The sequence below is a fragment of the Pogona vitticeps genome, chromosome 2, assembly GCF_051106095.1.
Source record: "Pogona vitticeps strain Pit_001003342236 chromosome 2, PviZW2.1, whole genome shotgun sequence".
Classification (NCBI taxonomy): domain Eukaryota; kingdom Metazoa; phylum Chordata; class Lepidosauria; order Squamata; family Agamidae; genus Pogona; species Pogona vitticeps.
The window spans coordinates 64709467-64735215 of NC_135784.1; the positions used below are offsets into that span (position 1 = coordinate 64709467).

A 25749-nucleotide genomic window follows, 5' to 3' on the forward strand; every position below is an offset into this window, starting at 1 on the left:
TTTACAATGAACAAAAAGAAATTTATTGATACATATGCACACAGGAATAACAGAGGTATTTGAATAATCAAATATGGAATGTTTACGAGAGAGCTGAAATAAATAATAAAGATACCCAGATGTGTCAGTGCCAACTCCAGCACCACTAAAAGGAAATGCCCGCTTCTGAACAGCACCGACTCTGACTGGACCACCCCAACAGAGTCTGCACAGGTTGCTACCACCAGAAAGTGGTCAATATTTCTGGAATACAAAGAGTCACTATAGTGCTTTCTATGGTTTTGCATTCTAAACGTTTATTCGCTGCTTTCGTCCCTTATTTCTTTAATAATAGCTATTAAGTTTTGGAGTCCAAAAACATAACCCGTGTCTTGGCCCTCATGCACCACACTATCTTCTCCATAGTACCTGCAGGTAGTGTGGGCAAAGTCTATCATTCGAACATCAACAGAGCTAGCAGTGGGCTTGTAGGCATATGCACCTGCAGATTCATCTGATGATTCTTCTGAAAGACCTTCAAGATCTTCTGGGTCAGAGTCCACTGCTACATCTTGTAGTTCCTTTCCATCATAAATAATGAGCAGAGAGCTAGAGTAAAAGCGGTATGATTCCTGCTTCTCTAAGACTGATTTTAATTCAGTCAGTTTCTTTAACACGGGTTCAAAGAGTTCTCTTCGCAAATATTTTCCATTATGAAAGAACTGATAAATTGCTTCTTTAAATCCTTGGACTGAAAGTTTCCTTCCATGGTATTTATTCATAAACATTAACTGTCCAGAACCTGGCCGAAACACCTGTAGAAAGGACAAGAAAAAAACATGATTTCTTAGCACCAAAAGCCACAGTATCTCTTAATCAAGAACAGAAAATATTAGCAAGAAACTTCTGATGAAGAAAGGTAGGTGTGGCAAATCCCAGCAATTGCCAACTGCTTGATGCATTTTTAAAGTTGCAACATAAATTCTTCAGATTTTTAAATGGTTGTGTTTTTTTAAAGATATAAATCTAAAGAGTTTAAGTAGGATTAGAAATTTCTTTGGCCACCACTTCCAAAGTCAAGTTATAACATGCATAATAGCTCCACTCTGTAATTCAGCTCATTAACAGCTATATCATGCCTCTACCTATTAACTCTGCAAACTATTGGCAAATGAAATTGTGGCTTGTCATGTCCAGTGGCTTACCTGAAGAGAAAAACTAGTATTTTAAACGTAAATAAACAAAATCATTATGTAGACTTCTATCAATCACAGGAAATCTAGAGTCTGAAATTATTGAAAGTATGAAGTCATCTCCTACTATTCAATCACAGATCCTATAAAAATCTGTTAGAAGGATAATGAAGATGAACAGACCAATCCAGGTGTATCAAAATGAAATGTCTGCATCCAGTGGACTGCCCAGCAGATGAACAAAGGTATTCTCATTTCTCTGCTAGAAAGGATGCTGGTATAAGCTATGCTCTTTACGAACACAAACAATAAATTGAGAAACACCTCAGGAATATTCTAAGAAATTTACTATGAATGGCAGACATGTTTCAAGTGCTATCTGTTAGGAATATGCCATTGTAAAAAGAGAAATACCAATAAGTCTCTTTCTTAAGATTTCTCAAGACAGGCACATGACTTCATCTTCCAGCAATGGAGGAAGATAATAAAAAAGGTAGTCTTTCACATGAAAAGGGGGCACCTCATAACAAGTTAAATCCTCCTTAAAGCTAGGTTCAAATAAAGGTTAAAATAAACTTGCAAAGATCTAGTTGGGATACCAAGATCCCCATCTACAGTGGTGCCTCGCATAGTGATCACTCCGTATAGCGATGAAATCGCTTAGCGACGCTGTTTTTGCGATCGCAAAAGCGATCGCTTTGCGATGTTCCCTATGGGGAAATTTCGCTTTGCGATGATCGCAGGGAAGCGATCATCGCAAAGCCCCCATTTTCGGCCAGCTAATTGGCGGTTTCAAAATGGCCACCGGGTAAACAAAATGGCCGCCCACTGTTTTCAGGCACGGATTCCTCGCTTTAGAGGCACCGAAAATGGCGGTGCTATGGAGGATCTTTGCTTAAAGGTGAGTTTTAAGCCCATAGGAACGCATTAATCACGTTTTAATGCATTTCTATGGGCTTTTTACTTCCGCTTAGCAATGTTACCGCTTAGCAGCAATTTTTTCTGCACAAATTAACATCGCTAAGCAAGGCACCACTGCATTTTTACTGCCTATGTGGTGATGATTGTTTCCCTCACTTACTGAGAATGAAATACATCCAAGCAAGGGAACATGCAACCACTACCACCCAGCTGCTCAACTGGAATACAGGTGCTGCACCTGGCTACTCCCTCTCTGTCTGTGGCATCAAATCCTCCCCTCTCCCTGTCCTGGATAGAGGATTAAAAAGCACCAGCCAGACCACTAAATTATCAGCGATCAAAAAATGTAAACAATTTTTAATCAACAGTCATAATGATCTAATAAGAATTTGGGGCAAGGATTGAGAAAAGGAAAGGTCTACTATCTCAGAACATTGCCTAGCGCAGAAGTATGTCCAGTGTAATCACATTAGATTTATTTTTAAAATGTAAGCCGCCTTAAGGATCTTTCCAGACTGAAAGGCAGGAGGGAAAAATGAATAAACAAATAATAGAATTTGGGTCATTTTTTTAAAAAGAGAAGTTCCTTTGGTGCTTTTGTGAAGCACCCACACTACAGACATGCCATTCCCTAGAACTGTTTTATGGAGGGAAAAAACTGTTAACAGGGGTAAGCTCCTTCCATCCTCACTCTTAAAAGAAATGTATGTGAAATTCTCTGTACTAAAACCCTTTCTCACTTCAATTAAAATGAACTGGTATATTCCCTTATATAAGTATTAGTACACCATAAGATGACACTTAAAAGCAGAATAGTAAATTGTCTTCTATTTGTTATGCTTAATAAGCAGGTTCTCTATATCCAGGCTTAGCCTTTCAAGAGAGAATCTATGAAAGATATTAAACATTTTGCTAGAACAAAACATGGGCAGAGAAGGTTCACATGTACATGCTTCACTCCAAGCACATGCATATGGAAAAAAGTCCCATAATTATCACCCATACAGGACTTGCTAATCAAATAGAGGACAGCCTGATGGTTAAATAGAAAATTCCATGCATTGTTAGAGAAAGGCACAGTGGCTCACTTTCTCCGCTCTTGATAAGGAAGAGCAATTGGCCCCTTCACTTGATTACAATGATACTGCCATATTCTGAAGCTTTCTTCAGCAAGATGGTGAATAAAATGTAAAATTTCTCAGCTACAAAAGTATGAAGTAGGATGGTTACAGAATTGTTTAAAATGAACAAAAACTATTAAATTACTTTGCATTCAAAAAACTCACCAGGCTTACATGTTTAGACTGCCTGGAAATGTTCAGTTAAAAATGGACACCTTCACCACATTTAGTTCTATGATTCCACAAGAACTGTAATCAAAGCTCTGCTTTCTGTGCGTTAACACGTGACTCAGGAGAAACGCAGTCTTCCTACTGCAACAAAATGCAAGTAGAAATTGGCTTCACATATAGTCTCTTTTAAATAGGAACATTCAGCCCAGAGGTTTTGTTCTGCTCTTATTCTTTTGGAAACTCACCTGCATTCCACACACCCTGACTCCTATAACCGCTGAAGTACTTTGCTGACATTTTCGGATCTGATTAGCCTTTTTTTCTTCAGATGCATCATCTCCATGTTGCCGAGTTCCCATCTTGAGATCCAACACACAAGGCACCTCGTATCGTGAGGTTAGGTTTTCCAGTAAGATAAATTCTGTTTAGTTAAGGAAACATCCGAAGACTTGAAACTGTATTTGTCTACTACCTGCAGACAAAGTTTTTAAAATTCCCTAAATATTAAAGATTCCTAATGTTATCCTCTTCCAGTGTTATTTAGACAATAGGCACCTTGATTTAACTATATAAAACAATTGCCTGGCATTTTAAGCTCTCATTGCTGCCCCTACGTAACCCACAATACAACATTTTCTTCTACGGAGGTAAACATTCTCTGAAACATTTCCACAGAGCTCTGAAGCTGTGAGTCAGTTTGGATGCCCTCTGTGATCTCTCACATATCCTTGTCCATGAACTTGGATAAGCAACTGCTTTTCTCGTACAGTATATGTAAAAATATTCCAAATCATCATCTTAGAACTGCAGAGAGGGAAGAAACCTTATGGATCATAAAGTCCAGTCCCTGTCAAGGAGTCACAGTGGGACAATCAAGCTCACAACATTTGGCAGTTCTGCAGCCAACGAGCTTAGTGGATGCTGAGGAAATTCATTTTATATCACTACTGTAAACTACTCAACCAGATGGAAAATTTTACTACCCTACTAAACATGTGCAAGAAAACTGCACATTTTTACTGATTATCTTTGTGTTCCAACGACTTTACATCTATCTGAAAGTTCCTTTAGCTATTTTTATTCGTAAGATTAATTTCTAGAGATGTATGACAAAAAGCCTACTTAGAGCCACAGTACAGCAAAACATTATGATCCAAAGGCCTGTCTAGTCCAGCATTCTGTTCAGAGTAGTCAAACACCATTGTAGGCATGCCAAGAAGGATCTAAGTGCAACAGCAGCACCCTCCTGCTCATGTTCCTTTAAAACCCTCATTGAAAGGCATATTACTGAAAGTCATATACAGTCGTGCCCCGCTTAATGATTACCCCGTATAACGACAAATCTGCTTCACGACAATGTTTTTGCGATCGCAAAGATGTTTTATTAATGGGTTTTTTTCACTTTGTGATGATCGGTTCCCTGCTTCAGGAACCAATTCTTCGCATTACAAAACATTATTCGCATTTTGTGATTCTTCACATTACAAAACAGCTGATCGTCGGGTTTTCAAAATGGCCGCCGGCTGCTCAAAATGGCTCCCCGCTGTTTTTAGGAGCCATTTTTCGCTTAACAGGCACCCGAAAATGGCTGCCGTATGGAGGATCTTCGCTGGACAAGCAGGTATTCAGCCCATTGGAATGCAATGAACAGTTTTCAATGCATTTCAATGGGCTTTTTTATTTCGCTTGACGTTTTCGCTCTACAGCGATTTCGCTGGAATGAATTAACATCGTCAAGCAAGGCACCACTGTATAACGATCGTAACTATCACAGACTGCATGCAACCAACAAATTCCATCCCTATTGCAGATACTAGCAGTACACACAATACCTTCCACCAGATATTAATCTAAAAGCATTCCAAAATTTGAATTACATGTCACATATTTGATGCTATTCCTAAGATAATGTGGTCTTTCTCCAGCTAGCAAATATGGCATATGCAAAGGATACTATATTGATTGCGATGTTTTGCATTTTCCTTCATTCGCTGTAGTTGCTGCTGATGGCATTTCATACTCCAGGGGTTATGATGCTTAAATTGTGAACTGACATTCCCCTTTTTTTCAACACTGTAATATAACACTTCAGATTTCTTCAGCCATTCAAATTCTTCCTCTAATTTATGACTGAAAAATAGAAACAAACATTTATATTTGAGACCAAATGGAAGTATTTGATCCTTTAAAAAACAGTTTGAACATTTGCAGTGTCATACACACCTGCTTTCAGCTTGTCTATTTCTTACCACACTTTCAACTTGACATTTGCCCAATGCTCTCTTAATCAAACCTTTGTCCATGTTTTAAGACAGTTTGCCTATCATGCAGTAAACTCTAACTCAAAAAATCCTATACACTAATAAACATGATACAGCTGAAAAGCTGCAGTGCTTGGGGGCAGATAAAACCATGACTAAATCTCTCAAAAATAAGCCTAACAACAAGTGCTACTGGTGTGCATTCCCAGGACTGCACTTGGTATAACTTGCACTGTTGTCAATACAGACTCATAAGTGCAGTATGTTCATTCCAGATATGCTCTAAATGTTTCCAGCTTGATATTTTCAAGATTTAGCAGATATTTATTGCTGAAAATGCCCCAAACTACTCTTGAAAACAGAGTAATGAAGTAATTTGTACAAGTAAATTTTGCGGACTCCTTTTTTCCAATTTAAAATGGAAAGAATGGTTTTCCCCTGACACTAGCCTACAGAAATAAATTTCACTGTAGTTTACTATATTCCCACCATCATAGCCAAAGGCTATGCATACAGCTACCTAAAAGGAAGCCCCACTAAACACAGTGTCCAGAATCCTATCGGTAGATCTAGCCAAAATCAATTGGACCTGCATAAATGTTGGCTCATAGTTCAGCAACTGCTTCAACAGGTCTACCCTAGCTGCATTTAGATTGTCATTTTGTACTCTATGAGGTTTTTGTACATGCAGAGAGAAAATTTAAAAACTGAGACTATGGTTTTCTTTTATCTTTTTTTAAAGTTACCTTTTCATTTTTTCTTCTTTTCTATGTTGTCGGACCCATTCCATAGTTAATTTTTCATTTTCTAGCAAAACAGTCTTTTTATTAGTCCACCGTAGCAATTTATTTTTGGGCTCACAGTCAGAACTATCTAGGCTTTCCAAATTATCAAGGTCCCCATTTAATGGATATGCTATTAGACACAGGTTTCCATCTTCGTCCTCTTCAAAACTTACAGATGCTACACCTTGAGAGAAGAAACGAGACATCCAGTTGAGAATTTGAGATGTGAGCAGCAAATAAATCTTACAACACAATTTTACACTAAGAATATAGCAACTTTGGTTTTTCTCTTACCCCAGTCCTTAGTTTTTTATCTTGCCAGGGCCCAAAACTCATCTGTCAACCTAACAAATATCAAAACATCTAGACAAAGTGACACCTCACAGAGAAGACAGTTCATCATGAAGACAACACATTAATGATACAAGAGTTTCTTCTCTTTCTTGTGAGCAGAATCATATAGGAATCAAATAATAACAGGAGACGTTTTCAATTATTGAAAATTTTTATTATTGTTTTAAAAATCTGACTTATCTGTCCCCTAGGAGAGATGTAAAGCATTGTACATTTACATCTTGCAGTGGAATATGCCCTGCACAGAAACACCAAAAGCTTTAAGTTTTGCTTCACAGCAAAGCTAAAAGCATTTATTCAAACAAAGGCTTTCAGAAGGATTAAAAGATTCCAGGGGAAAGGAAAAGCTTGCAAGAGCAGAGCAAAACGAGAACAACATCACACATTACAACAGACAACTAATTCAAAAGCTTCCACTTAGAATCACCACGTTTCATTTTACATTTCTTTTTTTTTTCATTTGGGGAATGTATTTTATTGATTTCGTGTATATAGCAGTCTTGTAAAAAAATAACAAGATGAAGTACAAAACAAATTTGAGTGTGATACATCAAAACATGGTGAACCTTGAAAGCATTTTTGCCTCCTCATCTCAAAGTCTCTAGAGCACTGTGTAATATTTTGAGAGTCTTAGAGGAAAGTTCTGATAGGGGTGCACCCTCTTGTGCCATATAGGAATGTTACAGCAGAAGTTGCAACAACTGGCTGATTTGGGTTTTTTTTCCTCAGTCATCTCTCTTTATCCTGAAATCAATCAATCTGCACATTCTTGCCGCTCATCACTAGTGTTCTTGGCGAGAGACTGGCACTTCTGAGCAGGGCAGGCGGCTCTGGGACCTACAGTAGGAAGGGTGGGGAATGCAGAAGCTCTGACTGACAGTCCTGCTGCCCATAGAGGAAAGAACTACAGGAAAAAGGGGAAGCCAGCTAGAAAGTGGCCTTTGGCTTTATCCTGGAAAAAGAACAGAAATGGACCAAATATGTCCCCACTTTACCCCTTAATCCCTCCCACACATCTCCAAAAGAGAAAAACCACATATGCTAATACAAGTTATTACATTATGTCAAACATTTATAAAGCACATCTGTATTTATTAATAGCTTGTAATTAGAATTTTTCAAATGTTTCAGTAAGCGTGCACATCATACAGCAGTACATCTCAGAAGCATCTTCCCTCAGCTTTTCTCCAATTGATATAAACAGTTAGGAAACATGTGGTTGTTTTATTCAGTGAATAAATATGATACAATATAAAGTCACTCAGAATTTTGAAATCTGGATTACCTTTATCCAAATTCCTCACATACCTTTTTTAAAAACTTAATGTTTTGTCAACTAAGAACACTAACTGAACACTAAGAAGAACCAGAATATCCACTTCTACATACCATCTAAGACAGCTCCGTAAGTTGTACTTCACCTTTTGCCTCTCTATGCCCCTGCCATCTTCTTAAAGGCAAATACAAGTTGAATATATTTAACTTATACTATACTAACTTAGCTTACTGATTTGCTGACATCGAATTATGTACCACAACAAAAAAGCAGAACAATCGAACAATCCACATGAAATTCATAGAAGATAATAAATCCTTATTCAATTTATTTCATTGTAGTAATTTTGAAAAGTGCACAAACATCAAAAAGTCAAAGTGAAGCAGCACATTTTTACTGAAAACATTTACAAGCTGGTATCAATATACTTACCTACCTGTGCCTAAAGGCGATCTATAGGCTATCATCAGCAGAGTTGTTCTACTCTAATGCTGTTAGTCAGCCCAAAGACCCACTGGCAAGCATTTCCACCCTGCATCTCCACAGCCTGGCTCAGACAATATCAAAATACATGAAAAGAAGCTCCCTAAAATCTCTTCAGCATGAGAGATTTTAGAGACAGAAAGAACACATTTAGATTCACAGCAAGAATAAAAAGCCTAGCCCCTGTCTAAGCTTTCCAACATACCTTCATACTGAGGAGTGAATTTACGCATTTCTGAAGGAAGAGTCTCATAAAATTGGTGTTCCCTCTGAATAAGAGGCTTACAGATGGTCTTGTCATTAAATCGGAGGACACAAGAATGCCCCCCAACCTGGTGAACAAAAGGCTCCAGCAGGACGCCCTTGGAATAGTGCTCTACATCCATAGCTCCAAATGCCGGGCTCATCCTTGTAGCACATTAGACACACCAAGGTGGCAGTTATGAAGGCAGCTCCCACTGAGGTCTGTCCCCCTGAAGATTTTTATTCCAGTTCAGATACTCTATGGAAAGAGAAGAAAATCCGTTGTTGTCAGAAAGAGCAATGCCAACAGTTCCTTTTGCTAACGGATTCTTTCCGTATGCCGGAGCAGAAGCGAAACTCTCCTCACAGAAGCCGAAACTGAAAAGAGCCAACGGGCTTCAAGCTCTGAGACAAACAGGAGTGAGATCATGCAAAGGCTCCAAACCACACCTACCCCAGGCTTACCCAATGGGAATTAGCACATAGCTACTGGGTGTGTCTACTGAGAAGGAGCAGAGAGACAATAACAATGCCGAAAGTGGGCAGGACAGGACAGAAACACTCACACTGCTGATCTCTCTATTTGTTTGCTCACCTTCTGTAGCTCCCCTCTTATCAAGAAAACAATCCACAGCACAAAGCTGAAGATAAATGAGGCATTTTCACTATTTCCCTTATATTACACTACAAGATACCAAAATCTGACACTTGTTATTTAATCCACACGGTAAACCAGCATTTCCACTTCATGTTTTCTTCCGTTTATAATCTGTACACATCCACCACTGTTTACTTAAAACTAAAATTGAGTTTCTTGATCTTTTAAAAGCTATGTTAGAAGATGATGGAGCACATGCAAAAACAGTTTTATTTTCAGTAACTCTTTGATCAAACTCCTAACTTGATCCAATATTGTTTTTTAAACACTGTTTTTTAAACTCAGTTTCCATGGGTGCAGCTTCTAACAAAAAAAAAAAACCCTGAGAAAAATACAGGCACGCGCACATCTGTTGACAGAGATCAAAATAAGAAATTTTACATTTTCTTTCATTTTTAACCCCTCTCAAAAACTTCTACATGTATTTTCACAGCAGTAATATGTTGCGCATTTCTTTTTGTCTTATCAGCAGAGCATTCTTTAAAATTATTCAAGATGATAGCCTTAACTTTATTCTAGCAACTATCATACCTACAAGTATAATCTAGTGCCTGTTACATTTCTTTGTAAAGACAGATATTATGCAGAATTACATTGAGTAACTGAGTGCTACGTTGCATCATTCAAGAAAGTAACTTGGGAAAAGTAATGCAAAGACTAAGATGGCCAAAATCAAAAAGAGTTAGGACAGAATTTGAGCCAGTGTTTATATCTTTTAAAAATGACACTTCGTTCTCACTTAAGGAGTATTACATGAACAATAATATACTTAATTCTGGGAACCACAGTGTTCTGGGTCATATATCTATTTTTAGTACATTCAAGTACCGAAGCACACTTGTAAAGCCGTTTAAAACATTAACACAGCAATAAATCCTATTGAGTTCAATTCTGCTTACTTCCCAGTAGGAGGCAAACTACCACTCTTATTTTAAAACTAAAAACCAAGAGATTACTGAAACAATGCCCAGAAATATTCAAAGGATAAGCAATACATATACTGAAATGTTTACTCTCTTAATAGATCACTTCTTAAACAGAACAGTACTACATTTAGACCATTACTACAGCATACTTTCATCCAGAAGGGGGCATCCTTACTATTTTTCCAACTACAGCAAGTTATTCTACCAACTATGCTTGAAGGCACAAGTGTAATGTTGTGCCTACTTACTTGGGGAAAGAAAAACTGACCTGAAGACTTTTTTACTTTTGAGAAAACAAAAGTGTGTGTATGACTACAAATACAATGGTGCCTCGCTTAGCGATCGCTCCATTGAGCGAAGAAATCGCTTAGCGACAGAGTTTTTGCGATCACAAAAGCGATTGCTTTGCAATGGTCCTTATGGGGTTTTTTCGCTTTGCGATGATCGTGGGGAAGCGATCATGGCAAAGCGACCCTTTTTAACAGCTGGTTGGCAGTTTCAAAATGGCCACCGGGAAAACAAAATGGCCGCCCGTTGTGTTTCCTCGCTTTAGAGGCACCGAAAATGGCTGCCGCTATGGAAGATCTTCGCTTAAAGCTTAGTTTTTAGCACATAGGAATGCATTAATCGCGTTTTAATGCGTTTCTATGGGCTTTTTAATATCGCTTAGCGATGAAATCGCTTAGCAACGTTTTTTCCAGAATGGATTAACATCGCTAAGCAAGGCACCACTGTACAGGAACAGGTGATATCTTTAATTGACCATTAAGAATATATATTTTAAACAGCAAGCTTTCAATGATAAATCATCTTCTTCAAGGCTCTGCACCAAGTTCTTATGGGTAGTTCCCACTTACATGCCATTATTAATATCCCAAATTCACATAGCGATAATGCTGAGGCCAGGTTTGCTTCTTAGACATAGTGCAGTATGCAAGTTGTTTTCAAGCTCCTCCTCAGCTAGAAGTTTGGAATTTATGGCCAACCTCTATGACTGGGTTTTAAAATTGATTTAAATTCAAACCATGCCATGAAGATGTTCAAACAGTACTTGGCACAAAGTGAATTTTGTTACAGTCACAAAAAATGTGATTCCTTGCCTTAATCATCCCCAGTGAGTTCATTAATGCCTCAAATATTTCCACTACTTTTCTTTTATACCTGTTCAAAGCTGGTCATGGGGAAATTTGAACTCCACATACTGTCAAAATTGCCTGGAAGCAGGATGATGACAAGGGTGGTGGGCCTCACACTATGGTAGGATGATAATGCATTTATTTCAAATACTGAGAAAACTATTTGAGAAAAATTAATCAGGGGTTTATTACATTTCTAATACATTGAGATTTTGCTGTCAGTTTGAGAGGTACATGTACATTTAGGAGAAAATATCTCATGGTCTACTCCAACTATAAGGCGAGCAACTATGCCAAGACCATACAGCATAAACTTACAAAACTTGAGCTGCAAGATCAAGAGAGAACTTTGATCCTCAAAATGCTTTTTTAGGCACTTCATGGCTGATTTAAAGATTTATCAAACATTAGTTAACATTTATACTATGTTCCCAGTGCATCAAATATAAAGGAGACTAACATTTCTCAATAGCCAAATCAAGAATTATAGTTATCTTTTATCTAGTTATCCTGCATTTCAAACCTCCTTCCTCTTTAGACAAGTTATTCATAGTTTTTTCTTTGAAGTGTGCCAGACTAAATGTTGCTGGTTTTGAAATCACAAGTGTCTCAAGCCCAGTATCTACCACTTTCCTGCTAATCCTTTCCAATGAAACTCAGTGTGTGCTGTTTGTTGCTACATTTTAAAGGTGCCTTAAGCATCCATCAAGTAGTAACACTGAATAAGGACAGAAGAGAAACATGTAGACTGGATCATACAAAGCCAGTATCAGTGGTGGTGTTGGTGTGGGGTTTTTTTTTGGTTCAACCTTCCACCGGCAAAGCTTTATGACAGCCATACTTTATCACAGCTTCAGACTGGTGTTGACTGCTATACAACCAACTGGACAATTCCTGCCCTATTCTTGTAGCATCAATGCTGGAAGAAAGACAAGCCACTTACTACAGTCACCAATGGGAAATACATTTACCACTGCATAAATTAAAACACCAATACAACACAGGTGCTGTCATTTGCCCTGTACAACAGACCAAGGAAACAGTATGAAAACCAGTCTTGTCCAATGCACTGTGCATGTCTATTTCAGGAGTTCTGAATCAGACTTCTTTGTGTATTTAACCACCAATATTAGCTCTTGTGGTTTCGCAGCACAGAGGAAAGTTAACAACATCTTTTTGATGTAATCTTTCGTCCCACAGTTGCATTCTGGGAATGGGTCATCTTTACTAATCTTGCTAGTTTACAGCTTGAACTAAGAGAGACACACATAGATACTGTCACAGTCTCCATACAGGTACCTGTATGCTTGAGGTCTAAGGAACTGTCTGGAAGGAGCGCAAGACCATCTGAGCTACAAGATTTCCCTAGATAAAGTTTTGTTCCATACAACTTTTAAACCACATCTGGCACTTTACTTCTTTGTCTGAGGATAAGAGCAGCATCTTTATTCCTTTTAGTTCCACTGCAAATAAGGGTTTCTACCTTTCTCCTCAAAAGAACATTTATGCAATGCTAAATGGAAAGCGTTTTAACTCCTATTAAATCCTCTGGGTATAAAAAGGAAAGCATTTTAATTGTTAACAAACCTCCACGAGAAGAATATCTTTCTTAAATAATGAGATAGAGAAAAATGACTCATATGTCTATCTCAGAGAAATTAACAAATGCTTTTGTACTTGTAACAGCCTCAGAAGATAAAAGAATTGGGGGGGGGGAGACAAAAATGATAAAAAAGAAATATGTATTCTTGAAGGCTTTCACGGCCGGGATCTGATGGTTGTTGTGGGTTTTTCGGGCTCTTTGGCCATGTTCTGAAGGTTGTTCTTCCTGACATTTCGCCAGTCTCTGTGGCCGGCATCTTCAGAGGACTGGAGTAGGAACTCGGTCTATGCTCTAAGAGAGATCATGGACCGAGTTCCTACTCCAGTCCTCTGAAGATGCCAGCCACAGCGACTGGTGAAACATCAGGAAGAACAACCTTCAGAACATGGCCAAAGAGCCCGAGAAACCCACAACAACCATCAAAAAAGAAATACTTCCCATCTCTTTCTTACAGTTATGGGGAATGGGTGCAAAGTCACCTAGTATAGCGGTGCCTCGCTTTACAACATTAATTTGTTCCAACGAAATTGCAGTGGAGCGAAAACATCGTAAAGTGAAATAAAAAAGCCCATTGAAATGCATTGAATCTCGTTCAATGTGTTCCAATGGGCTGAAAACTCACCGTCCAGCGAAAATCCTCCATGGGGCGGCCATTTTCAGTGCATGTGCAGCGAGGAATCCGTCCCTAAGCACAGTGGGGGGCCATTTTCTTCAGCTGGCAGCCATTTTGAAACCTGACAATCAGCTTTTTTTTGATCGTCGTAAAGCGAAAATCGGTTCCCAAAGCAGGGAACCGATCATCGCGAAGCGGAAAAACCCCATTCAAACCATGGGGTAATAGTAAAACAGGGCACGACTGTACTTTATGGATTCACTTCTACCACATATAATTCATCCTTAAGAGATTGGGGAAAGATTGTTCACAAAATCACCCCCTATTTTATATGAAACTTCTCTGGTTCTAGCTTCACAATCACTAAAACTCTTATTTCACATTCTGTTGAAGGAGAAATCCACCCATGATACCTTAGCCATTTTTTCTCCAAAGACTTTAAGCGACTGACACAAATAACAGGATAACCTAAAACAGCATCAAGTCCAAATGAACAAAGCTATCTGCAATGCAATATCAGCAACAAGGGACACCTCAGTGTCTCTATTCCTAGTTTCATAAGGAGAATGAGACAATACAGTACTGGATTACATTATTTAGGTCTAGGTTGTTTCAGCTCTTCCAAAATTTCAAGAGAATGAAATCTCAGTGTCTGCTATGTGCAAACAGATTTCCAGAGCCAGCTTTGAGAGCTGGATGGAAACCCTACTTCAAAGTTATCTCTGCAAAAAGGGCTAAAGTCAGTATATCAACACGAGATAGCACTAGACAGAAATGGAAATTTTTCAGGAGGTTAATAAAGAAGAATTGCTGTAAGAAATCAGCAGTAGTTGCTGTCAGGGTAGACGCAAATCTGCTCTTCACATAAAAGAAAAATACAAACCCAAACAAGTAAAACAGGACTGCAATGACAAAATGATACATCTGATAAAAAGACAGTGAGTACATAACCATTTTATTACACACAACCCTTTCTTATTTTGGTAGACGGAAGAGTGCAGATACCTGCAATAGTTTAAAAGTATATTACTGTTAAATCTCCTTGGAATAGGTAATAAATACTTAACTGTCTAGATAAATATTACATTACAATGAATATTACATGGTTGGCCAGTAACATATAAGTCTAAAATAACCAGCATGTATCCATGAATACTGCTTGGCAATTTACAATAAACTCAGAAGAACAGTATCAATTTAAAAAAAATCTGTTACATATTATTTATGTTTTTAAATAGCTGCACAGATTTGTGCTTTTTAAAAGTGAATACAGTGGTGTCTCGCTTAACGATTACCTCATTAAACGACGAATCCGCTTGATGATGAGGTTTTTGTGGTCGCTTTTGTGATCGCAAAACGATGTTTTAATGGGCAAAATTCGCTTCCTGATTATCAGTTCCCTGCTTCGGGAACCGATTCTTCGCATTACGACGATCAAAACAGCTGATCGTCGGGTTTCAAAATGGACACCTGCTGTGTAAAATAGTTCCCTGCTGTGATTTAGGATGGATTTTTCGCTGCACAGGCATCGGAAAATGGCCACTCTATGGAGGATCTTCGCTGGACGCTGAGGTATTTAGCCCAATGGAACGCATTGAGTGGTTTTCAATGCGTGTCAATGGGTTTTTTTATTTTGCTTGACCAGGGTTTCGCTCTACAGTGATTTCGCTGGAACGGATTATCCTCGTCAAGCGAGGCACCACTGTATTTCAAAATAAAATTTCCTTGAAGGCTTCTGAGGGTTAATGGAAATCACTAAAAATAACAGCAATGTTGCAAATCACATCTCTACCTCTAAAACACATAACATTCAACAGAATATTAATTTTATTTAAATAATTTATTTAAAATAAAAGTCACAGTCTCTCCAGTTGAGCATCACTGAAAAACATGACACAATAAAGCCTAAAATGGCAAAACCAGCCTTCAAGTATCATTAAGTTTATGAACACTGAAACATGTACAGTGGTGCCTTGACTTACGAACGCTCTGACCTGTGAACAATTTGATTTACGAACAGCTCTGGCCACAAAATTTTGCTTTGACTGCGGCCGGAGCGTTGAAAAATGAACAGAAATAGGCAGAGGGGAAAGGTGGGAAATTTTAAAAAACCTAATTGTTCGTGGTGAAGAGGCTTTCCGGTTACGGAAAGGAAGCTCAGCCTCCCAGGCTTCTAGTGCCAGTGGCGATCACCGCCTACGGAGGCCTCCCAGGGCTTCCATGCCGCCATGGGAGACCTCCGGGGGGTCCCCTGCCGCCGCCAATCATCACCTTCAGGCTCCCTGGTAGGCCTGGTCTACACCCCCCCGGGAAAGCCTGAAGGCAGCGATTGGCGGCGGCGGCTTTGGTGGTGGCGGGGCCCACGCGGCTGCAGGGAAGGCCAGGTGAGCTCCCGGAGGGCTCCCACAGACAGTGGCTTCAGGGCCCGCACAGCTGCGGGGAAGGCCGGGTGAGCTTGAGGGGAGGCTTCGTGGGGAGATAAGTGTGTTGCTTTTCACTGTTTGCAGGGTGGGATTGGGCTGGTGGAGTTATTTGGGGGTTTATATTTGTGTTTTGTTTTTCTCGCAGCCCTAGAGGCTTGCAGATTTTTATTTGGGGGGGGTATTTTTTTTCTTTGGCCGGAACAGATTAATGGGTTTTCAATGCATTCCTATGGGAAATGGTGCTCTGACTTATGAACATTTTGACTTATGAACGCCATTCCAATAAGGATTAAGTTCATAAGTCAAGGCACCACTGCATTTTCATAGTGTGTGGAAACGTATCTGTGATATGCTTGCAACTGGGCACATACTAAAGAACACAATCAGCACTTTGTTAATTAATAACAATTTCTCACCAAGGCTGCAAATACATGGTCAATTACTGTGGCATTTTCTGCAGGTATGAAAGAGATAAAGTCATATTTTTTTTCTGACCACACGGTGCAAAGGCCAATTCCAATTAATCTAGTCTTTTCTGCTCCTAATGCAAAAAAATTTTCTCTGTCACTGGGAAGATTTCTATTATTTTCAAGCCAGAATGATTCAAGTACTTTTCCCTGAGTGATAAGTTGTTCAACTCTCCAAAAGGACAGGGTGTGACTGCGGCTGGTATTCTTGTGACATACTAAGCTGGGCCTGATATTTCGAAGAGTGGGAACATGTCCACTTTGTCAAGACATATGAAAATATGTTGATATGTCCACAAAAGCTCAAAATATAACAGTCTTTAAGGTGCCATATGTTTTTCTTGTTTCTTTGGATTTTGCCTTATATACTTGCACAGCCTAGCATGGCTATTTTTTCTAAAACTATAAGTAGGGAATTCTTTTTGTCTTGAGAGCCACAGGGACATATAGAGCTACATTCTACCAAAGTGCAGGGGCCTCAACTCCTCATACGAACACAAATGTGTGTGTGTATATTCACATCACTCATCCACACATTGCCAGAGCAGGTCTAAGAGAACTTCTCCTTCAAGAACCATCACTTCAAAGCATGATTTAAATCAATTTGATTTTTTAAATAAAAAAATCATTGATTTTTATCCACCCTGGTTCAAAGTGTTTGAGGCAACAAAGTCAGTTTTGCAAGAAAGCCAAGGGACAAAAAATGCCTCTGGAATTGCTGCTTCTACATACAGCATTTTGCGATTCATGAGATACAGGGTACTGTAGAAAGAGTTCAGCATGCTGGAGATACCTCAGTCCCTGGCTCTTGGGATGCTCAACAACTTTAGCATCTTCAGAACTCCACAGTTCTATTGTATCCAACATGGCCATGATGCATCTTGACCTGCTATCCACATACTCTACATGTGTTGTAATCATTAAATTGACTGCAAAGGATTAAGAAAAAACAAAGGTTGCCTATAATTTAGTTGATTATGCAATTTTTCTCATTCCAATGCCTTTTTCTGGTCAGCCCCACAACAGGTATCTAGCTGTCTAATATCCAACTTCACATATCTGAAGCTTCATTGAACAGATTAAAATTTTCCATTACTAGGTAAGGATTTTTCCACTGTTTTCAAGTTCCCTTTGACCTTCTTCCTCTTTAAAAGGTTACTGTATTTTGAAATCACAAAGGAGTATGACATTGTCCTTAACACCCTCTTTTCAATAGTTTGGCTTTGAATGCAATATTAAATTATATTTATAAACATCCGGCCTGTTTCAGTATTTATACAAGAAAATTAAAAAGTTAACTTGGAAAAACTGTTTTACACTGTTTCACAACCTCAAAATCAAGAGTCAAAATGACATACTTAAACCACCTGCAACTCTATTATTATAATCTAGACACAATAATCTTAAAAAATAAGGATTTATTTTCTACATCAATACCCTTCTTTAAAAGATTCTTCATCTTCATAAACACAGAGCACACAAACTACATACTAAAACAATTTGTTAGCAGCTTCCAGGTTCCTTTTATAAAGAGCACTGATATCACCTTTACATTTATACTTGCATCAGGAAGACTGCAATCAATTATGATGGTATGATGCAAAGCAACAACAAACAGATCCAGTTAGCATTCTTGTTCACATATTAGCTTAACTGTTTAATGTACTGTACTTAAGACAACAAAAATGTCATTGAGTGGGGGCTTTGTCTGTCTTCTTAGAATAAAAGCATATCACTTATGTTCAGAAGCTATTCTTAACTTTACAAATCCATGCATGCAAAAGTGGTCAGTTCACATACTACTAAATGTAAGGATCTTCTTGCAGAACAGATGGTCAGTACTGCATTACTGCCAATCAGTTGCACAGAGCAGTAAAAAGGAAGAAAGGAATGTTGGATTCAGTCCTTAGAAACAGGTGATGTGAACTGTCAAAGCTGACTGTTAGCCATCTGTTCAGCAGGTGCACACAGTTGTGATCCAATAACAAGTACAGAGCATAGAATTCAGACTGCAAGAGGCAGGTTTTCTATTCCTTGCATCAATAACCATTCACAATCATACATATCAGCCTTAGGAGTGCAGGCGAAGTACAAAATAATACCTGTGAAATCAGGATCTGTGATAAATTGAAGACAATAATTCTATTAAGTGAAATTATTACTAGCTCTGTTGACCTAAAAACGATGTATTTTTTCCATGCTTCTGTTGCCCACTTACAGGGAAACTTATGTATTTAGCTTAAGGTTGGAGGCAGCTCTCACCGACACCTGAATGTTAATTTTCAAAAATGGGAGAACAGCCAATTTTTGTTTTTAAGCCTATAGCCTTGCAAGCTTGACACTACTACAACACCTAGCTGAGCTGAATTTGAATATCTGCAACTCTACTGGAAACAGAGATGAGTCAAAAGGACTTTAAACTTCATTTAAAGTAGCACATTTAAGATATGAAATTGACTGTTATTCAAGAAATGTGAATAACAGTAGAGCTGCATTTTAGATTATTTAAAACATAATAGTTAAGTGCTTCATTGAACCAAGTTGCCCATTTATTAAGGTCAATTATGCTTGCACAATACATGTGCAATTGCTCACATAGGCCAGATATACTGATATACAGTATCCCCTTTCTGAAAGGATTTATCTAGCACAAGTGAGGAACACCAGATAGAAAGACTAGGTGCTGGTAAATCCGCACTGAATAATTACATACAGGTCACTCAAGCACTTGTCAGAAATGAAGAGATCCTAAAATTACACAGATCAAGTTTTATTCAACAGTTCAACAGTGTAAAACAAAGAGGAAGCAGAAAACATCAGCAAATGGTATAATCCCTTTTCTCAATTATCGTGGCTAGAATGCTATTCCTTGATATGTCAGACACATTTCAGTCACTAGTCAACCTACTCTTAGTGAAACCAAGATCTCAGAGAGAATAAATACACAACAAGAAAAAATTAATACACCTTCCAATATTGTCCATCATACACAGTTACTCACTTTCAGGCTGACTCATTTCCTCTAAACACCCAATGACTCCACTAGAGCAGTTAGCCACAGTGAAGGAAATCAACCCTGAACACTCACTGGAAGGACAGATCCTGAAGCTAAGGCTCCAATACTCTGGCCATCTCATGAGAAGAGAAAACTCCCTGGAAAAGACCCTGATGCTGGGAAAGTGTGAAGGCAAGAGAAGGGGATGATGGAGGACGAGATAGTTGCAGTGTCACTGAAGCTACCAACATGAATTTGACCCAACTGCGAGAGGCAGTGGAAGACAGGAGGGCCTGACGTGCTCTGGTCCATGGGGTCACAAAGAGTTGGACACGACTTAATGACTAAACAACAACAAAACACTAATCATTACTGAAACAGTGTACTGTTTGTAATATCGCAACTACAGATCCATTAACTACAACAGAAAATCTTAGCTTGGTTGAAAAAATTAGTGTGTAGCTTTGCCAGAACCTTTTAGGATGGCCACTTCAAAGGATACCCAAGGAAGCCCAGAACGTCACATGAGGTCTTACACCCCTATTTGAGTATTCCACTCATGTAATTAAGGAATCTGTGATGAAAAATTGGAAATGCCTCTTGGACCACTGTTGAAGGAACATCATGCCTTCACATCTTAGGAGGGCGAAAACTCTAAAGAGGCCTGCTCTACACATGGAGCTCCTTTTCCCAAAATCTAGAAACTTAGAAATATTTTTTTCCATTTTTTCACATGAAAAAAGCACCCTCTTGCTTGCTGCAACTTTAATACATAATTTTCACACCCTCAATTCCTTAACAATGTAAAAAGAATCAACTTTACTAAAGGAAAGTACTGAAAACAAATTGGGGAGATTTTAACAGCATCCCCAAGGATTTCCAATATTGTATCATGCTGACAGAAAAGGGGGGGGATACAAAAACAACTTCAGTTCAGTTAGAAAATAAAGATGAAGAAGTCTGTTATTTTTCACTTCTATATATCACTGATAGCAAGTGTACCTTTGGAATCATAAACCTAATCTGAGAACTGAAACTTTTTCTGATGGTATTTTCTAAAGGGCTGAGAATTTAGATAGAAGGATTAACTGAATAATTGATACAGAAGCTTAAGAAATGCCATAAAATTGAGGCTTCAATACAAAAGTTGTTGGACTGTAAAAAATTTACAATTTGAAAAAGTTATACTGAATGCACTATTTTAAATAGAAATTCTAATCCCTATTTCAAAATTATACTGTTGACCAATAACACATGTTAACTTAAAACTACTGCATAACCACCTTTATTGTTATGTGCCATCAAGTCAGAACTAATTATAGCATGGCTGTATTTGCTGAGGAGCCAGACATTGGCAGTTCAATTCCTTACTGTGACTCCTGTGAGTAGAGCCAATCTGTGTGGCCATGGGCAAGTTGCACAGTCCCAGGGCACCCCCAGAAGAGAATGGTAAACCAAGTCTGAATATTCTCTACCTGGAAAACCCTGATGAGTTGCCAAACTAAATCATAATTTACTTGAGGGCATACAATTATTGTATTATTGATATACAAAACAGAAAACCTGACCTAGCTGTTCTTCTCATATTCAGTTATAGAAGTTATGCATGAAGAATCATCTGCCCAAATGGGAAAGGAGATATTAACAGGGCTTTAAAAGTAAGTGAGATATTTACAGAGTGGCCTTACTAGTTCCACATCCCCTGTGAGTTTCCACAGCTGAGTGGTGATTTTAATTCAGACCTCCTGGGCCCTAATCCATCACTCTGTTCACTGTACCTGGATATCTACTGTCATCACCTATATATTTTTTTAAAATAATGAAAATAAAAATCCTATTTATTTTTTTAAAAATCAGGTTTATATTTTAAAATTCAGGGATCATGAAGCCACTGCCTGTCACTGCCTCCATATCTTCCCCTTCTATTTGCCAGGAGGTGATGGGGCCAGTGGCCATGATCTTAGTTTTCTGATGTTGAGCTTCAGACCATTTTTGTGCTCTTCTCTTTCACCCTTATTAAGAGGTTCTTTAATTCCTCCTCACTTTCTGCCATCAGAGTGGTATCATCTGCATATCTGAGGTTGTTGATATTTCTTCCGGCAATCTTAATTCCGGCTTGGGATTCATCCAGTTCTGCATTTCGCATGATGTATTCTGCATATAAGTTAAATAAGCAGGGAAACAATATACAGCCTTGTCGTACTCTTTTCCCAATTTTGAACCAATCAGTTGTTCCATATCCAATCAGTTGTTCCATATCCACGATGAATTACTACATGAAAGCAATCTTGGCATAGCCGCAACTGCAAGGCTCTGAGATACAGCAATGCCTAGTTCCATTTAGGTTCTTTTTCAGAAAGCAAGCTTCCAGCTAGCATTGCAGCAGGAACAGGAACCCTGAGTAAAGCTGGGCTTAACTGAGCCTCAAAGCTGATAGCTGAGGTCTTTCCTCCAGGTGAGCCACACTAAGATTTCTATCAGGTAGAAATCCAAAATCTCATTCCTATTTAATGAGTTTAACACTTCGGTTTAAGTTATGTCAGTAGCACTGATTTTAAACTGAGGAAATAAAATACATCCCCACTGTTTTCCATGTATAAGCCTAAATAAGCCAACCACCGCAAAACATTTATGCTTTTATTCTATAGCCTGAAACAAGGAGGTACCAAGTGAAGATGCACTCTAGAAGTTGTGGCAGTGGAGACACTCATTTTTAACGGGAACTACCCTATTTCTCCGAAAATAAGACCTAATCTGAATTAAGCCCTAGTATGATTTTTCAGGATGCTCATAATATAAGCCCTACCCCAAAAATAAGCCCCAGTTAAGTGAAATCCTGCTGTCCACTATTGTGTAACAACCAGAAGATGGCATGACTATATTTGAATAAATGTAGATGGTCATACATGAAAAAAATAAAACATCCCCTGAAAATAAGCCCTACTTCGTTTTTGGAGCAAAAAATTAATATAAGGCCCTGTCTTATTTTCGGGGAAGCACGGTAGGTGCACCTATTCACTGTAAATCATGCACCAGCTTGCTGTGGTGATTATGGATAATTTTAACTTTCACCATCTGGTGAAGACTTGCTCTTTCAGACTTGGCAGTCCTCTATATTCTGATGCATTTTGACAATAACATTCTGTAGATTGCAATATTTGAGGAAACTTAAGATGAAGATGAAGATCAATCACTCAGAATAAGATGGAACACTAGGTGAATTTTATACCAATCCTCCAGCCTCTACAACTTTCCTTCAGCTCCTATTTAGATACTACACTGTTTGCTCAGTGGTTACAACCTTTGTTTACCAAGGCTTTCAGCAAACTTTCAATGTGACTGCAGGTTTCTTTGCATAATCAGTATGCATGCTTTTAATGTTCATTTATTGTATCCGTATATTGTGGCTGTTGCTGGTGTCCTGTTCTACAGCTCCTCCAGTGCAATAAGAATGACATCACTGGCAAACTGCCATATGTTAAAGAGTCCTTGCCTCAATTTACGGTTACACATGACTTTGTCTCACTATGTACAAGCCAAAATAAAGCAGAAACTCTTTAATTAGCAGTAGTCTTAAAATAGCTGTGTTTGTGTTAGCATACCAGGCAAAAACAAAGGAAAAAATAATTAGCAGCTATCAGCCACTGACAGTAATGGCCTTCCCACTACACTGGCAAAATTATGGTAGAGGATAATAGACAATATGTTTAATTAACATTTGCACACCACTTTAAGCAACCTGCTCTAAAATAAGAGCAGAAAAACTCTAGTACTAAGCAAGGAGTAAGCTTATTCTTGCCAACAACAATTTGTACATCAAATTATGAAGACAAAGGCCTCGTTAAGGTATTCAGCAGATACTCTATAGAGACCACTAGATTTTGTTTCCTTGGGCAGTCACCAGTGTATTTTACAAATTGTTCAAGTCTCTTTTTTTCCTTGAACAGCCTCTTAATTCACAGAAGGTATTTATATTATTCTTTTTTTAATGTTAATTATACCCAATCTATACCATGGCTGTAGGGCAGAATGGCCTATAAAAGCAAGGCAAAACATAAATTATAAGAAAATTACAACAAAAATAAAGGACACAATTTAAAGTAACCAATGTAGTGCAATATGTTACTATATTTTATCTCTGGGCAATCAAAACCCTTTGCCAGATAGATGTATAATTCAATAACGAAAAACTTACCACAAAAAATGTTCTAAAATTTTGATATAAATCTCACACAAGTATAGGGCAAGGAATGCAGGATACAAATATCTGAAAAGTCAATTAGTGTTATTTCAAAAATGCCAAGTAACAATAAGTCATGTATTTCTTGTCACAATAAAAGCTTTGAAACCCAATACTCAGAGGTGAGTTTTGATTACCTCACCATTTTGTGACGTGTTCGGCTGAAACCCCCGGTTTTCTGAGCACAATTACAGTCAAATTCAACAGAAAAGGAAAGGAAGAGAACAAATGCTCAGCTATGTAACTCGCAAAACATTTCGAACAGAGGAGGGAGACAGAGATGCGCATATCCGGAGTACAGTACTCGGGGAAAAAGGGGGGTGAAGAGATCACCCCTTACGGACGCCAGTCGTGTTCCCGGCATTGAGCCAGATATATACTGCTTCCAATCCCACCTCTTAACACAAGTCGTCTCTGAGATTCCCTCCCCTTACAAACTCCCACAACGATCGGTATGACAGCAATAAACCTTTTTGACCACCCCGGTGAAAATGATATGGTGTGAATACTGGGCTTTCGGCGAGCCCAGCAGTGGCAAGGAAGAGGGGAGGACACCCCTTTATCCCAGATGGGTCGCCTCAGAACCACCAAGCAGGGCAAAGATGGTTGACAAAAGGGTGTTTCGGTTGTTTCAGCCGAAAGCAGGGCAGAGCGGGAGAGGGGGGGCGGCTACCCGTTCATTCAGCTGCCGGCTGTTCCATCTCCTCTATCATAGGTTGGGACCTTGGAACCCATCACTGAGGAACAAAAGAGCACCTTAAGAGATGCCGACAGAGGCTATGGCCTCCCAGTTCCACCACTTTACCCTGAAACATCCAAGGAAGAAAATTAACCCAGCTACCGTTACCTGCAATCAACTCCACACCAACACTGTCTTCAGCTCTTTTGTTCCTCACAGGGCAAAATGGCGGCTCTGAGTGGGGCTGCCCTGCCCCCGCGGGTAAGCCCCGCCCCACGCGGGGCTCCATTGTGTGTCCATTGGCTCGGGCGGAGTAAGCCTTTTCTGATTGGGGAGCCGGCGAGCGAGATGCTGTTGCTAGGGGAGCCAAGGCGGGCGGCAAAGCATCGTGCGCCGCGTGATGGTGGGGATGGGGAGGGCGGGCAAGTGGGGATGCGGACCAGGGGCGGGTGGGGGAAGGGAAGGTGAGGCTGTGGGGCTCTGAAGCAAAATTGTGGGGAGAGGATTTTTCCTGTGAAAGGAAGAAAGCAAGCTCCGTAGCAGCCTCGTCCTGTTCTTCGCTGCGAAGACCGTTACTTCACGTCAGAACGTCAGAGCGCCAAAAAAAAAAAAAAAAAAGCTTAATATATGGCTTTTATTTGGTGAAATTTTGATGCGACAGCTTTAGGCAGTAGCTGCCCTCGTTTTCATGCAGAAATAAAGCTGTCTAGCGCAAGCTCGATGTGGTTTTTCAATCTAGGGCACCTCTTTTCGCTAACAACAACATCGTTAATTATCTATCTAGGGATGATCATTAATTGGGGCGGAACAGTATCAGGCTGGTTTGTACAGGAACAATCTTTCACTTCCCCAGTGTCAATCCTTCATGCACTGTACTGGTGCATTGGAAATCTGATCTGTGTCTTTCCCCAGAAACGGGTCTTTAAGAACATAAGAAGAGCTGTGCTGGATCAGGCCTAAGGCCCATCTATTCCAGCTTCCTGTACAGTATCTCACAGTGGCCCCACCAGATGCCTCTGGGAGCACACGAGACAACTAGATAGCTGTCTCCTGATCCCCCTCCCCTGCATCTGGCATTTAGAGGTATCTTCTAAGCTTGGAAATTGTACATCATCCCCATCATGGCTTGTAACCTGTAATGGACTTTTCCTCCAGAAATCTGTCCAATCCCCTTTTAAAGGGATCCAGGCCAGATGCCATCACCACAAGGAGTTCTACAGAC

The 25749-nt window shown here is 39.2% G+C and overlaps 1 protein-coding gene and 1 long non-coding RNA gene across 3 annotated transcripts in view; one reads left to right on the forward strand and one right to left on the reverse strand.

Moving 5' to 3' along the window:
• IP6K2 (inositol hexakisphosphate kinase 2) lies at positions 1-24851 on the reverse strand. 2 transcript variants are annotated; one of them, XM_020798066.3, is made up of 6 exons: positions 24696-24851; positions 8750-9046; positions 6393-6615; positions 5340-5515; positions 3631-3806; positions 1-794 (listed from the first exon to the last, which is right to left on the reverse strand). In XM_020798066.3, exons 2-6 carry the CDS (start codon positions 8949-8951, stop codon positions 297-299), a joined length of 1275 nt encoding a protein of 424 aa, XP_020653725.1. In that variant the 5' UTR covers positions 8952-9046; positions 24696-24851; the 3' UTR covers positions 1-296. The 2 variants fall into 2 exon arrangements, with proteins under 2 accessions (XP_020653725.1, XP_078241396.1); XM_078385270.1 differs by lacking the exon at positions 24696-24851 and adding an exon at positions 23804-24684.
• Positions 1-25749, forward strand: part of LOC144586691 (uncharacterized) — a 102379-nt gene that overhangs the window by 31843 nt on the left and 44787 nt on the right. The gene's annotated exons all lie outside the window — the stretch shown is intronic.

Excerpts from the sequence above, each read along its gene's own strand:
- IP6K2 (XM_020798066.3), bottom strand. The coding sequence starts at position 8,951 with ATGAGCCCGGCATTTGGAGCTATGGATGTAGAGCACTATTCCAAGGGC. Across the intron at positions 6,616-8,749 it reads ATTCACTCCTCAGTATGAAG|GTGTAGCATCTGTAAGTTTT; the intron begins GTATGTTGGAAA and ends TCTTCTCTCAAG. Across the intron at positions 3,807-5,339 it reads AAAACATCGCAATCAATATA|AATTTATCTTACTGGAAAAC; the intron begins GTATCCTTTGCA and ends TTAACTAAACAG.